Genomic DNA, 15,790 nt, shown 5'->3' on the forward strand with positions numbered 1-15,790 from the left:
ACACGTACAGGAGACGCACGTACAGGGGACGCACGTACAGGGGACGCACGTACAGGGAACGCACGTACAGGGGACGCATGTGCCGGGGACGCACGTACAGGGGACGCATGTGCCGGAGACGCACGTACAGGAGACGCACGTACAGGAGACGTACGTACAGGGGACGCACGTACAGGAGACGCACGTACAGGAGACGCACGTGCCAGATACGCACGTACAGGAGACGCACGTACAGGGGACGCACGTACAGGAGACGCACGTACAGGAGACGCACGTACAGGAGACGCACGTACAGGGGACGCACGTACAGGAGACGCACGTACAGGAGACGCACGTACAGGGGACGCACGTACAGGGGACGCACGTACAGGTGACGCACGTGCCAGAGATGCACGTACAGGAGACGCACGTGCCAGATACGCACGTACAGGAGCCGCACGTACAGGGGACGCACGTGCCGGGGACGCACGTACAGGAGACGCATGTGCCGGAGACGCACGTACAGGGTACGCACGTACAGGAGATGCACAAACAGGGGACGCACATGCCAAAGATGCACCTGCCAGATACGCACGTACAGGAGACTCACGTAAAGGAGACGCACGTACAGGGGACAGACGTGCCGAGGACGCACGTACAAAGGAGGCACATACAGGAGCCACACGTACAGGAGACGCACGTGCCGGGGATGCACATACAGGAGATGCACGTACAGGTGACGCACGTACAGGAGACGCACGTACAGGGGACGCACGCACAGGGGACGCAAGTACAGGAGCCGCACGTGCCGGGGACGCAGATACAGGAGACGCACGTACAGGAGACGCACGTACAGGAGACGCACGTACAGGGGAGGCACGTACAGTAGATGCACGTGCCAGATATGCACGTACAGGAGATGCACGTGCCGGGGACGCACGTACCGGGGCCGCACGTACATGGGACGCACGTACAGGAGATGCACGTACCGGGGACTCACGTGCTAGATACGCACGTACAGGAGCCGCACGTACAGGAGCTGCACGTACAGAGGACGCACGTGGCGGGGACGCACGTACAGGGGAGGCACTTACAGTAGATGCACGTGCCAGATACGCACGTACAGGAGACGCACTTACCGGGGACGCACGTACAGGAGACGCACATAGAGGGGACGCACATACAGGGGACGCACGTGCCAGATACGCACGTACAGGAGCCGCACGTACAAAGGACGTACATGCCAGGGACGCACGTACAGGAGACGCATGTGCCGGAGGCGCACGTACCGGAGACGCCGGTACAGGGGACGCCCGCACAGGGGACGCAAGTACAGGAGCCGCACGTGCCGGGGACGCAGATACAGGAGACGCACGTACAGGAGACGCACGTACAGGAGACGCACGTACAGGGGAGGCACGTACAGTAGATGCACGTGCCAGATATGCATGTACAGGAGATGCACGTGCCGGGGACGCACGTACCGGGGCCGCACGTACATGAGATGCACGTACAGGAGATGCATGTACCGGGGACTCACGTGCTAGATACGCACGTACAGGAGCTGCACGTACAGAGGACGCACGTACAGGAGACGCACGTGGCGGGGACGCACTTACAGTAGATGCACGTGCCAGATACGCACGTACAGGAGACGCACTTACCGGGGACGCACGTACAGGAGACGCACATAGAGGGGACGCACATACAGGGGACGCACGTGCCAGATACGCACGTACAGGAGCTGCACGTACAAAGGACGTACGTGCCAGGGACGCACGTACAGGAGACGCATGTGCCGGAGGCGCACGTACCGGAGACGCCGGTACAGGGGACGCCCGCACAGGGGACGCCCGTACAGGGGACGCCCGCACAGGGGACGCCCGTACAGGGGACGCACGTACAGGGGATGCACGTGCCGGAGACGCATGTACAGGGGACGCACGTACAGGAGACGCACGTACAGGGATGCACGTACAGGGGATGCACGTACAGGGGACGCCCGTACAGGGGACGCCCGTACAGGAGACGCACGTACAGGGATGCACGTACAGGGGATGCACGTACAGGAGACGCACGTACAGGGAGGCACGTACAGGGAGGCACGTACAGGGGATGCACGTACAGGGATGCACGTACAGGGGATGCACGTACAGGTGACGCACGTACAGGAGACGCACGTACAGGAGACGCACGTACAGGAGACGCACGTACAGGAGACGCACGTACAGGGATGCACGTACAGGAGACACACGTACAGGGATGCACGTACAGGAGACGCACGTACAGGGATGCACGTACAGGAGACGCACGTACAGGAGACGCACGTACAGGAGACGCACGTACCGGGGATGCACGTACAGGAGACGCACGTACAGGGATGCACGTACAGGAGACGCACGTACAGGAGACGCACGTACCGGGGATGCACGTACAGGAGACGCACGTGCCAGATACGCACGTACAGGGTACGCACGTACAAAGGACGTACGTATAGGAGCCGCACGTGCCGGGGATGCACATACAGGAGACGCACGTACAGGGGACGCACGTACAGGGGATGCACAAACAGGGGACGCACATGCCAGAGACGCACGTACAGGGGACGCACATGCCAGAGACGCACGTACAGGGGACGCTTGTGCCGGGGAGGCACTTACAGTAGATGCATGTGCCAGATACGAACGTACAGGGGACGCACGTACAGGAGACGCACGTACAGGAGACGCACGTACAGGATACGAACGTACAGGGGACGCACGTACAGGAGACGCACGTACAGGAGACGAACGTACAGGAGACGCACGTACAGGAGACGCACGTACAGGAGACGCACGTACAGGAGACGAACGTACAGGGGACGCACGTACAGGGGACGCACGTACAGGGGACGCACGTACAGGAGACGCACGTACAGGGGACGCACGTACAGGGGACGCACGTACAGGAGACGCACGTACAGGAGACGCACGTACAGGAGACGCACGTACAGGAGACGCACGTACAGGAGACGCACGTACAGGGGACGCACGTACAGGGGACGCACGTACAGGGGACGCACGTACAGGGGACGCACGTACAGGAGACGCACGTACAGGGGACGCACGTACAGGGGACGCACGTACAGGAGACGCACGTACAGGGGACGCACGTACAGGAGACGCACGTACAGGAGACGCACGTACAGGAGACGCACGTACAGGAGACGCACGTACAGGAGACGCACGAACGTTTAGAGCTAAGTTCTTCTCGCAGCTTTCCGCACTTGTGCACGTGCGCGGCACACACTATATCCTGATCGCGGCATCATAGAAGGAAAGCGTCCAGCACTTTCATCTGACCATATACAGCAGTGACGTCACCGCTCTTCCTCCGGGTCTGGCTCCGCCCACTCGCTATATCTCCGCCTTTAGTGGGCGTATCTCTTTCGGTCCTCGGCATTCAGCGGACACGTGACCTGGAGAAGATGGCGGCCTCCTGTAGAAGGTTACTGAGTGCGCGGGTAACTGAGCGGCTCCTCACAGTGTGCGCCCCCGATACAGCGCCGCAGTATATCCCCTGTATCTCACTATATCCCCCCTATACCTCACTATATCCCCCCTGTACCTCACTATATCCCCCCTGTACCTCACTATATCCCCCCCCCTGTACCTCACTATATCCCCCCTGTACCTCACTATATCCCCCCTGTACCTCGCTATATCCCCCCCTGTACCTCACTATATCTCCCCCTGTACCTCACTATATCCCCCCCTGTACCTCACTATATCCCCCCTGTACCTCGCTATATCCCCCCCTGTACCTCGCTATATCCCCCCTGTACCTCACTATATCCCCCCCTGTACCTCACTATATCTCCCCCTGTACCTCACTATATCTCCCCCTGTACCTCACTATATCCCCCCCTGTACCTCACTATATCCCCCCCTGTACCTCACTATATCCCCCCCTGTACCTCACTATATCCCCCCCTGTACCTCACTATATCCCCCCCTGTACCTCACTATATCCCCCCTGTACCTCACTATATCCCCCCCTGTACCTCACTATATCCCCCCCTGTACCTCACTATATCCCCCCTGTACCTCACTATATCCCCCCCTGTACCTCACTATATCCCCCCCTGTACCTCACTATATCCCCCCTGTACCTCACTATATCCCCCCCTGTACCTCACTATATCCCCCCTGTATCTCACTATATCCCCCCTGTACCTCACTATATCCCCCCTGTACCTCACTATATCCCCCCTGTACCTCACTATATCCCCCCCTGTACCTCACTATATCCCCCCCCTGTACCTCACTATATCCCCCCCCTGTACCTCACTATATCCCCCCTGTACCTCACTATATCCCCCCTGTACCTCACTATATCCCCCCTGTACCTCACTATATCCCCCCCCCTGTACCTCACTATATCCCCCCTGTACCTCACTATATCCCCCCCTGTACCTCACTATATCCCCCCCTGTACCTCACTATATCCCCCCCTGTACCTCACTATATCCCCCCCTGTACCTCACTATATCCCCCCCTGTACCTCACTATATCCCCCCTGTACCTCGCTATATCCCCCCTGTACCTCGCTATATCCCCCCTGTACCTCGCTATATCCCCCCCCCGTACCTCGCTATATCCCCCCCGTACCTCGCTATATCCCCCCCGTACCTCGCTATATCCCCCCCTGTACCTCGCTATATCCCCCCTGTACCTCGCTATATCCCCCCTGTACCTCGCTATATCCCCCCTGTACCTCGCTATATCCCCCCTGTACCTCGCTATATCCCCCCTGTACCTCGCTATATCCCCCCTGTACCTCGCTATATCCCCCCTGTACCTCGCTATATCCCCCCTGTACCTCGCTATATCCCCCCTGTACCTCGCTATATCCCCCCTGTACCTCGCTATATCCCCCCTGTACCTCGCTATATCCCCCCTGTACCTCGCTATATCCCCCCTGTACCTCGCTATATCCCCCCTGTACCTCGCTATATCCCCCCTGTACCTCGCTATATCCCCCCTGTACCTCGCTATATCCCCCCCTGTACCTCGCTATATCCCCCCCTGTACCTCGCTATATCCCCCCCTGTACCTCGCTATATCCCCCCCTGTACCTCGCTATATCCCCCCCTGTACCTCACTATATCCCCCCTGTACCTCACTATATCCCCCCCTGTACCTCACTATATCCCCCCCTGTACCTCACTATATCCCCCCCTGTACCTCACTATATCCCCCCCTGTACCTCACTATATCCCCCCTGTACCTCACTATATCCCCCCCTGTACCTCACTATATCCCCCCTGTACCTCACTATATCCCCCCTGTACCTCACTATATCTCCCCCTGTACCTCACTATATCTCCCCCTGTACCTCACTATATCCCCCCCTGTACCTCACTATATCCCCCCTGTACCTCACTATATCCCCCCCTGTACCTCACTATATCCCCCCTGTACCTCACTATATCCCCCCCTGTACCTCACTATATCCCCCCCTGTACCTCGCTATATCCCCCCCTGTACCTCGCTATATCCCCCCCTGTACCTCGCTATATCCCCCCCCTGTACCTCGCTATATCCCCCCCCCTGTACCTCGCTATATCCCCCCCCCTGTACCTCGCTATATCCCCCCCCTGTACCTCGCTATATCCCCCCCCCTGTACCTCGCTATATCCCCCCCCCTGTACCTCGCTATATCCCCCCCCCTGTACCTCGCTATATCCCCCCCCCTGTACCTCGCTATATCCCCCCCCTGTACCTCGCTATATCCCCCCCCCTGTACCTCGCTATATCCCCCCCCCTGTACCTCGCTATATCCCCCCCCCTGTACCTCGCTATATCCCCCCCCCTGTACCTCGCTATATCCCCCCCCCTGTACCTCGCTATATCCCCCCCCCTGTACCTCGCTATATCCCCCCCTGTACCTCGCTATATCCCCCCCTGTACCTCGCTATATCCCCCCCTGTACCTCGCTATATCCCCCCCTGTACCTCGCTATATCCCCCCCTGTACCTCGTAACTCACTATATCCCCCCCTGTACAGTGTAACTCACTATATCCCCCCTGTACAGTGTACCTCACTATAGCCCCCCCCTGTGCAGTGTACCTCACTATAGCCCCCCCCTGTGCAGTGTACCTCACTATAGCCCCCCCCCCCTGTGCAGTGTACCTCACTATAGCCCCCCCCCTGTGCAGTGTACCTCACTATAGTCCCCCCCCCCCTGTGCAGTGTACCTCACTATATTGATGTTTCTCAGGTTTTCTGTTCTGCTTTCCGCGGTGCTTCATGTTCTGCTCCGATGCACAGATTTAGCACTGGTGAGTATTGTGCCCAGTACTGCATCACGTGACCTGCAGGGAGCTTCGCCCTCCGTATACCGGGTCCCCCTCACTGACCACGTGACCTGCAGGGAGCGTCGCCCTCTGTATTCTGCGTCCCCTCACTGACCACGTGACCTGCAGGGAGCGTCGCCCTCCTCCTCCGTATACCGGGTCCCCTCACTGATCACGTGAACTGCAGAGAGCGTCACCCTCCATATACCTGGTCCCCTCACTGACCACGTGACCTGCAGGGAGCGTCGCCCTCCGTGTACCTGGTCCCCTCACTGACCACGTGACCTGCAGGGAGCGTCGCCCTCCGTATACCTGGTCCCCTCACTGACCACGTGACCTGCAGGGAGCGTCGCCCTCCGTATACCTGGTCCCCTCACTGACCACGTGACCTGCAGGGAGCGTCGCCCTCCGTATACTTGGTCCCCTCACTGACCACGTGACCTGCAGGGAGCGTCGCCCTCCTCCTCCGTATACCGGGTCCCCTCACTGACCACGTGACCTGCAGGGAGCGTCGCCCTCCGTATACCTGGTCCCCTCACTGACCACGTGACCTGCAGGGAGCGTCGCCCTCCGTATACCTGGTCCCCTCACTGACCACGTGAGCTGCAGGGAGCGTCGCCCTCCGTATACCTGGTCCCCTCACTGACCACGTGAGCTGCAGGGAGCGTCGCCCTCCGTATACCGGGTCCCCTCACTGACCACGTGACCTGCAGGGAGCGTCGCCCTCCGTATACCGGGTCCCCTCACTGACCACGTGACCTGCAGGGAGCGTCGCCCTCCGTATACCTGGTCCCCTCACTGACCACGTGACCTGCAGGGAGCGTCGCCCTCCGTATACCTGGTCCCCTCACTGACCACGTGACCTGCAGGGAGCGTCGCCCTCCGTATACCTGGTCCCCTCACTGACCACGTGACCTGCAGGGAGCGTCGCCCTCCGTATACCTGGTCCCCTCACTGACCACGTGACCTGCAGGGAGCGTCGCCCTCCGTATACCTGGTCCCCTCACTGACCACGTGACCTGCAGGGAGCGTCGCCCTCCGTATACCTGGTCCCCTCACTGACCACGTGACCTGCAGGGAGCGTCGCCCTCCGTATACCTGGTCCCCTCACTGACCACGTGACCTGCAGGGAGCGTCGCCCTCCGTATACCTGGTCCCCTCACTGACCACGTGACCTGCAGGGAGCGTCGCCCTCCGTATACCTGGTCCCCTCACTGACCACGTGACCTGCAGGGAGCGTCGCCCTCCGTATACCTGGTCCCCTCACTGACCACGTGACCTGCAGGGAGCGTCGCCCTCCGTATACCTGGTCCCCTCACTGACCACGTGACCTGCAGGGAGCGTCACCCTCCGTATACCTGGTCCCCTCACTGACCACGTGACCTGCAGGGAGCGTCGCCCTCCGTATACCTGGTCCCCTCACTGACCACGTGACCTGCAGGGAGCGTCGCCCTCCGTATACCTGGTCCCCTCACTGACCACGTGACCTGCAGGGAGCGTCGCCCTCCGTATACCTGGTCCCCTCACTGACCACGTGACCTGCAGGGAGCGTCGCCCTCCGTATACCTGGTCCCCTCACTGACCACGTGACCTGCAGGGAGCGTCGCCCTCCGTATACCTGGTCCCCTCACTGACCACGTGACCTGCAGGGAGCGTCGCCCTCCGTATACCTGGTCCCCTCACTGACCACGTGACCTGCAGGGAGCGTCGCCCTCCGTATACCTGGTCCCCTCACTGACCACGTGACCTGCAGGGAGCGTCGCCCTCCGTATACCTGGTCCCCTCACTGACCACGTGACCTGCAGGGAGCGTCGCCCTCCGTATACCGGGTATCGGTTGTTGTCATCTAAACTACTGTCAAGAAGTTAGTGGTATTTGGCTATTTGGTGAATTTTTGGGATGATCTTACAATGACCTCTGACCTTTTCGGACACTTTTGGATGCGTATGTCCAATTGCTGACTGTTTTTTGTGACTTTTTCCGCCCCGGTGATGCCTCTTGATTCAGCGCATTGTTTGTGGTGAGGAGATCCCCGCTGCTCACTTATACATTTTACCTGAAAGCCGAATATCGTCCGCCACCTGTGTGTGTATGTGACTGGGGCGCTCTGCCGGCATTATTGGGGGTGCGACCCCCCTGCCTCTGTCCGTTACTCTTCAGATCACCGCCACCTGCTCCACAGCCTTCCATCCACAGTACGCTGTTGTGTTTTCAGGTTTGGCGCGGTTCCTACCGGCCGTTACCCAGGCTGCACCTCACTTTAAAGGACGGCCGTAGTCAATGGGGAGTTCAAAGAGCTGAGCCTGGAGAAATACAGAGGCAAATACCTGGTGCTCTTCTTTTATCCCTTAGACTTGTAAGTAGTCGCTCGCATCTACGCATCTATGTGTGTGCACTCTCCTTTCTCTCGCGCGCGTGCCCTTTTTCTCTTGCGCGCGCTCTTTCTCTCTCTTGCGTGCACGCGCGCTCTTTCTCCCTCACGCTTGCACTCTTTCTTTCTCGCATGCGTGGTCTCGCGCCCTCTCTGTCTCGCGCGCGCGCCCCCTCTCTGTCTCGCGCGCGCGCCCCCCTCTCTGTCTCGCGCGCGCAGCCCCCTCTCTGTCTCGCCCGCGCGCGCCCCCTCTCTGTCCTCGCCCGCGCGCGCCCCCTCTCTGTCTCGCCCGCGCGCAGCGCCCCCCTCTCTGTCTCGCCCGCGCGCGCCCCCTCTCTGTCTCGCCCGCGCGCGCCCCCTCTCTGTCTCGCCCGCGCGCGCCCCCTCTCTGTCTCGCCCGCGCGCGCCCCCTCTCTGTCTCGCCCGCGCGCGCCCCCTCTCTGTCTCGCCCGCGCGCGCCCCCTCTCTGTCTCGCCCGCGCGCGCCCCCTCTCTGTCTCGCCCGCGCGCGCCCCCTCTCTGTCTCGCCCGCGCGCGCGCCCCCTCTCTGTCTCGCCCGCGCGCGCCCCCTCTCTGTCTCGCCCGCGCGCGCCCCCTCTCTGTCTCGCCCGCGCGCAGCCCCCTCTCTGTCTCGCCCGCGCGCGCCCCCTCTCTGTCTCGCCCGCGCGCGCCCCCCTCTCTGTCTCGCCCGCGCGCGCCCCCTCTCTGTCTCGCCCGCAGCGCCGCCCCCTCTCTGTCTCGCCCGCGCGCGCCCCCTCTCTGTCTCGCCCCGCGCGCCCCCTCTCTGTCTCGCCCGCGCGCGCCCCCTCTCTGTCTCGCCAGCGCGCGCCCCCTCTCTGTCTCGCCCGCGCGCGCCCCCCTCTCTGTCTCGCCCAGCGCGCGCCCCCTCTCTGTCTCGCCCGCGCCGCGCCCCCTCTCTGTCTCGCCCGCGCGCGCCCCCTCTCTGTCTCGCCCGCGCGCGCCCCCTCTCTGTCTCGCCCGCGCGCGCCCCCCTCTCTGTCTCGCCCGCGCGCGCCCCCTCTCTGTCTCGCCCGCGCGCGCCCCCTCTCTGTCTCGCCCGCGCGCGCCCCCCTCTCTGTCTCGCCCGCGCGCAGCCCCCCTCTCTGTCTCGCCCGCGCGCGGCCCCCTCTCTGTCTCGCCCGCGCGCGCCCCCTCTCTGTCTCGCCCGCGCGCGCCCCTCTCTGTCTCGCCCGCGCGCGCCCCCTCTCTGTCTCGCCCGCGCGCGCCCCCCTCTCTGTCTCGCCCGCGCGCGCCCCCTCTCTGTCTCGCCCGCGCGCGCGCCCCCTCTCTGTCTCGCCCGCTGCGCGCCCCCCTCTCTGTCTCGCCCCGCGCGCGCCCCCTCTCTGTCTCGCCCGCGCGCGCCCCCTCTCTGTCTCGCCCGCGCGCGCGCCCCCTCTCTGTCTCGCCCGCGCGCGCGCCCCCTCTCTGTCTCGCCCGCGCGCGCGGCCCCCTCTCTGTCTCGCCCAGCGCGCGCGCCCCCTCTCTGTCTCGCCCGCGCGCGCCCCCTCTCTGTCTCGCCCGCGCGCGCGCCCCCTCTCTGTCTCGCCCGCGCGCGCGCCCCCTCTCTGTCTCGCCCGCGCGCGCGCCCCCCTCTCTGTCTCGCCCGCGCGCGCGCGCCCCCTCTCTGTCTCGCCCGCTGCGCGCGCCCCCTCTCTGTCTCGCCCGCGCGCGCGCCCCCCTCTCTGTCTCGCCCGCGCGCGCGCCCCCCTCTCTGTCTCGCCCGGCGCGCGCGCCCCCTCTCTGTCTCGCCCGCGCGCGCAGCCCCCTCTCTGTCTCGCCCCGCGCGCGCGCCCCCTCTCTGTCTCGCCCGCGCGCGCGCCCCCTCTCTGTCTCGCCCGCGCGCGCGCCCCCTCTCTGTCTCGCCCGCGCGCGCGCCCCCTCTCTGTCTCGCCCGCGCGCGCGCCCCCTCTCTGTCTCGCCCGCGCGCGCGCCCCCTCTCTGTCCTCGCCCGCGCGCGCGCCCCCTCTCTGTCTCGCCCGCGCGCGCGCCCCCCTCTCTGTCTCGCCCGCGCGCAGCGCCCCCTCTCTGTCTCGCCCGCGCGCGCGCCCCCTCTCTGTCTCGCCCGCGCGCGCGCCCCCTCTCTGTCTCCGCCCGCGCGCGCGCCCCCTCTCTGTCTCGCCCGCGCGCGCGCCCCCTCTCTGTCTCGCCCGCGCGCGCGCCCCCCTCTCTGTCTCGCCCGCGCGCGCGCGCCCCCTCTCTGTCTCGCCCCGCGCGCGCGCCCCCCTCTCTGTCTCGGCCCGCGCGCGCGCCCCCCTCTCTGTCTCGCCCGCGCGCGCGCCCCCTCTCTGTCTCGCCCGCGCGCGCGCCCCCTCTCTGTCTCGCCCGCGCGCGCGCCCCCTCTCTGTCTCGCCCGCGCGCGCGCCCCCTCTCTGTCTCGCCCGCGCGCGCGCCCCCTCTCTGTCTCGCCCGCGCGCGCGCCCCCTCTCTGTCTCGCCCGCTGCGCGCGCGCCCCTCTCTGTCTCGCCCGCGCGCGCGCCCCCTCTCTGTCTCGCCCGCGCGCGCCGCCCCCTCTCTGTCTCGCCCGCGCGCCGCCCCCCCTCTCTGTCTCGCCCGCGCGCGCCCCCCCCTCTCTGTCTCGCCCGCGCGCGCCCCCCCCTCTCTGTCTCGCCCGCGCGCGCCCCCCCTCTCTGTCTCGCCCGCGCGCGCCCCCCCTCTCTGTCTCGCCCGGCGCGCGCCCCCCCTCTCTGTCTCGCCCGCGCGCGCCCCCCCCTCTCTGTCTCGCCCGCGCGCGCCCCCCCTCTCTGTCTCGCCCGCGCGCGCCCCCCCTCTCTGTCTCGCCCGCGCGCGCCCCCCCTCTCTGTCTCGCCCGCGCGCGCCCCCCCTCTCTGTCTCGCCCGCGCGCGCCCCCCCTCTCTGTCTCGCCCGCTGCGCGCCCCCCCCTCTCTGTCTCGCCCCGCGCGCGCCCCCCCTCTCTGTCTCGCCCGCGCGCGCCCCCCCTCTCTGTCTCGCCCGCAGCGCGCGCCCCCCCTCTCTGTCTCGCCCGCGCGCGCCCCCCCTCTCTGTCTCGCCCGCGCGCGCCCCCCCCTCTCTGTCTCGCCCCGCGCGCGCCCCCCCCTCTCTGTCTCGCCCGCGCGCGCCCCCCCCTCTCTGTCTCGCCCGCGCGCGCCCCCCCCTCTCTGTCTCGCCCGCGCGCGCCCCCCCCTCTGTCTCGCCCGCGCGCGCCCCCCCCTCTCTGTCTCGCCCGCGCGCGCGCCCCCCCTCTCTGTCTCGCCCGCGCGCGCGCCCCCCCTCTCTGTCTCGCCCGCGCGCGCGCCCCCCCTCTCTGTCTCGCCCGCGCGCGGCCCCCTCTCTGTCTCGCCCGCGCGCGCGCTGCCGCCCCCTCTCTGTCTCGCCCGCGCGCGCGCCCCCTCTCTGTCTCGCCCGCGCGCGCGCCCCCTCTCTGTCTCGCCCGCGCGCGCGCCCCCTCTCTGTCTCGCCCGCGCGCGCGCCCCCTCTCTGTCTCGCCCCGCGCGCGCGCCCCCCTCTCTGTCTCGCCCGCGCGCGCGCCCCCTCTCTGTCTCGCCCGCGCGCGCGCCCCCTCTCTGTCTCGCCCGCGCGCGCGCCCCCTCTCTGTCTCGCCCGCGCGCGCGCCCCCTCTCTGTCTCGCCCGCGCCCCCTCTCTGTCTCGCCCGCGCGCGCCCCTCTCTGTCTCGCCCCGGCGCGCGCCCCCTCTCTGTCTCGCCCGCGCGCGCGCCCCCTCTCTGTCTCGCCCGCGCGCGCGCCCCCTCTCTGTCTCGCCCGCGCGCGCGCCCCCTCTCTGTCTCGCCCGCGCGCGCGCCCCCTCTCTGTCTCGCCCGCGCGCGCCCCCTCTCTGTCTCGCCCGCGCGCGCAGCCCCCTCTCTGTCTCGCCCCGCGCGCGCCCCCCTCTCTGTCTCGCCCGCGCGCGCCCCCTCTCTGTCTCGCCCGCGCGCGCCCCCTCTCTGTCTCGCCCGCAGCGCGCCCCCCTCTCTGTCTCGCCCGCGCGCGCCCCCCTCTCTGTCTCGCCCGCGCGCGCCCCCCTCTCTGTCTCGCCCGCGCGCGCCCCCCTCTCTGTCTCGCCCGCGCGCGCCCCCTCTCTGTCTCGCCCGCTGCGCGCGCCCCCTCTCTGTCTCGCCCGCGCGCGCCCCCCTCTCTGTCTCGCCCGCGCGCGCCCCCCTCTCTGTCTCGCCCGCGCGCGCCCCCCTCTCTGTCTCGCCCGCGCGCGCCCCCTCTCTGTCTCGCCCGCGCGCGCCCCCTCTCTGTCTCGCCCGCGCGCGCGCCCCTCTCTGTCTCGCCCGCGCGCGCGCCCCCTCTCTGTCTCGCCCGCGCGCGCGCCCCCCTCTCTGTCTCGCCCGCGCGCGCGCCCCCCTCTCTGTCTCGCCCGCGCGCGCCCCCCCTCTCTGTCTCGCCCGCGCGCGCCCCCCCTCTCTGTCTCGCCGCGCGCGCCCCCCCCTCTCTGTCTCGCCCGCGCGCGCCCCCCCCTCTCTGTCTCGCCCGCGCGCGCCCCCCCTCTCTGTCTCGCCCGCGCGCGCCCCCCCTCTCTGTCTCGCCCGCGCGCGCCCCCCCTCTCTGTCTCGCCCGCGCGCGCCCCCCCTCTCTGTCTCGCCCGCGCGCGCCGCCCCCCCTCTCTGTCTCGCCCCGCGCGCGCCCCCCCTCTCTGTCTCGCCCGCGCGCGCCCCCCCTCTCTGTCTCGCCCGCGCGCGCCCCCCCTCTCTGTCTCGCCCGCGCGCGCCCCCCCTCTCTGTCCTCGCCCGCGCGCGCCCCCCCTCTCTGTCTCGCCCGCGCGCGCCCCCCCCTCTCTGTCTCGCCCGCGCGCGCCCCCCCCTCTCTGTCTCGCCCGCGCGCGCCCCCCCTCTCTGTCTCGCCCGCGCGCGCCCCCCCTCTCTGTCTCGCCCGCGCGCCGCCCCCCCCTCTCTGTCTCCCCCGCGCGCGCCCCCCCTCTCTGTCTCGCCCGCGCGCGCCCCCCCCTCTCTGTCTCGCCCGCGCGCCGCCCCCCCTCTCTGTCTCGCCCCGCGCGCGCCCCCCCTCTCTGTCTCGCCCGCGCGCGCCCCCCCTCTCTGTCTCGCCCGCGCGCGCCCCCCCTCTCTGTCTCGCCCGCAGCGCGCCCCCCCTCTCTGTCTCGCCCGCGCGCGCCCCCCCTCTCTGTCTCGCCCGCGCGCGCCCCCCCTCTCTGTCTCGCCCGCGCGCGCCCCCCCCTCTGTCCTCGCCCGCGCGCGCCCCCCCTCTGTCTCGCCCGCGCGCGCCCCCCTCTCTGTCTCGCCCGCGCGCGCGCCCCCTCTCTGTCTCGCCCGCGCGCGCCCCCCTCTCTGTCTCGCCCGCGCGCGCCCCCCTCTCTGTCTCGCCCGCGCGCGCCCCCTCTCTGTCTCGCCCGCGCGCGCCCCCCTCTCTGTCTCGCCCGCGCGCGCGCCCCCTCTCTGTCTCGCCCGCGCGCGCCCCCTCTCTGTCTCGCCCGCGCGCGCCCCCCTCTGTCTCGCCCGCGCGCGCCCCCCTCTCTGTCTCGCCCGCGCGCGCCCCCTCTCTGTCTCGCCCCGCGCGCGCCCCCTCTCTGTCTCGCCCGCGCGCGCCCCCTCTCTGTCTCGCCCGCGCGCGCCCCCTCTCTGTCTCGCCCGCGCGCGCCCCCTCTCTGTCTCGCCCGCGCGCGCCCCCTCTCTGTCTCGCCCGCGCGCGGCCCCCTCTCTGTCTCGCCCGCGCGCGCCCCCCTCTCTGTCTCGCCCGCGCGCGCCCCCTCTCTGTCTCGCCCGCGCGCGCCCCCTCTCTGTCTCGCCCCGCGCGCGCCCCCTCTCTGTCTCGCCCGCGCGCGCCCCCTCTCTGTCTCGCCCGCGCGCGCCCCCTCTCTGTCTCGCCCGCGCGCGCCCCCTCTCTGTCTCGCCCGCGCGCGCCCCCTCTCTGTCTCGCCCGCGCGCGCCCCCTCTCTGTCTCGCCCGCGCGCGCCCCCTCTCTGTCTCGCCCGCGCGCGCCCCCTCCTCTGTCTCGCCCGCGCGCGCCCCTCTCTGTCTCGCCCGCGCGCGCCCCCTCTCTGTCTCGCCCGCGCGCGCCCCCTCTCTGTCTCGCCCGCGCGCGCCCCCTCTCTGTCTCGCCCCGCGCGCAGCCCCCTCTCTGTCTCGCCCGCGCGCGCCCCCTCTCTGTCTCGCCCGCGCGCGCCCCCCTCTCTGTCTCGCCCGCGCGCGCCCCCTCTCTGTCTCGCCCAGCGCGCGCCCCCTCTCTGTCTCGCCCGCGCGCGCCCCCTCTCTGTCTCGCCCGCGCGGCGCCCCCTCTCTGTCTCGCCCGCGCGCGCCCCCCTCTCTGTCTCGCCCGCGCGCGCCCCCCTCTCTGTCTCGCCCGCGCGCGCCCCCGCCCCCCCCCTCTCACTCTTGGTCACTGCTCTTTTCAGCACCTTCGTGTGTCCCACTGAGATTGTGGCTTTCAGTGACAAGGCCAATGAGTTCCACGATGTGAATTGTGAGGTCGTCGCCGTCTCTGTGGATTCACATTTCTGCCACTTGGCCTGGACCAACACCCCCCGTAAGGTGAGTGCCTGTGTGCTCTGGGGACTGTTTGGATCCTCCACTGCTCCTCCTGTCACAAGTGAGCCCAGTATTTGCAATTTCCGTTCCTTAGGTCTTTTTCTTTTCCGTTCCCGTTCCTTAGGTCTTCTTTTTGTGTTGTAGAGCGGAGGTCTGGGACACATGAACATAGCACTGCTGTCAGACCTCTCCAAACAGATATCTCGGACTACGGGGTTCTCCTGGAAAGCGCGGGGATTGCTCTTAGGTACTGATTGTGTCCTGCACGCTCCCCCGCATCGGGCCCCCCTGTGTGTATATATTGATATATTTAACGCCTCTCTCTTTTCAGAGGACTCTTTATAATTGATCCTAATGGGATTGTGCGGCACATGAGCGTGAACGACCTTCCTGTGGGGCGGAGCGTGGAGGAGACGCTGCGACTGGTCAAGGCTTTCCAGTATGTGGAGACACATGGGGAGGTCTGTCCTGCCAACTGGACCCCCCCACTCTCCCACGGTAAGTGTCCCCCCACCCACTCAAAGCACAACTTGGACAAGGTTTTAGTGCAGACACCTCTGCTTGCTGTCAGCCTTGATATATCAGTGTATCAGTGAATCTTCTGCACAGAGGCCTCCATGCTTGTGATGTGTGGTCCATGCTGCTGTGATGCTATATCTTGTA

General features: G+C 67.8%; 1 protein-coding gene across 1 annotated transcript in view; it reads left to right on the top strand.

The window, feature by feature from the left end:
* Nucleotides 1–3,374: 3,374 nt before the first annotated feature.
* PRDX3 (peroxiredoxin 3) overlaps nucleotides 3,375–15,790 on the top strand; it is a 16,927-nt gene continuing 4,511 nt past the window's right edge. Inside the window, 9 exon segments of the mRNA XM_075352171.1 lie at nucleotides 3,375–3,481; nucleotides 6,242–6,302; nucleotides 8,533–8,583; nucleotides 8,586–8,673; nucleotides 14,995–15,130; nucleotides 15,272–15,329; nucleotides 15,332–15,374; nucleotides 15,459–15,609; nucleotides 15,611–15,625. Coding sequence (XP_075208286.1) covers nucleotides 3,446–3,481; nucleotides 6,242–6,302; nucleotides 8,533–8,583; nucleotides 8,586–8,673; nucleotides 14,995–15,130; nucleotides 15,272–15,329; nucleotides 15,332–15,374; nucleotides 15,459–15,609; nucleotides 15,611–15,625 — 639 coding nt within the window. The 5' untranslated portion in view covers nucleotides 3,375–3,445.

Source organism: Anomaloglossus baeobatrachus, chromosome 5 (assembly GCF_048569485.1).
Source record: "Anomaloglossus baeobatrachus isolate aAnoBae1 chromosome 5, aAnoBae1.hap1, whole genome shotgun sequence".
NCBI lineage: Eukaryota > Metazoa > Chordata > Amphibia > Anura > Aromobatidae > Anomaloglossus > Anomaloglossus baeobatrachus.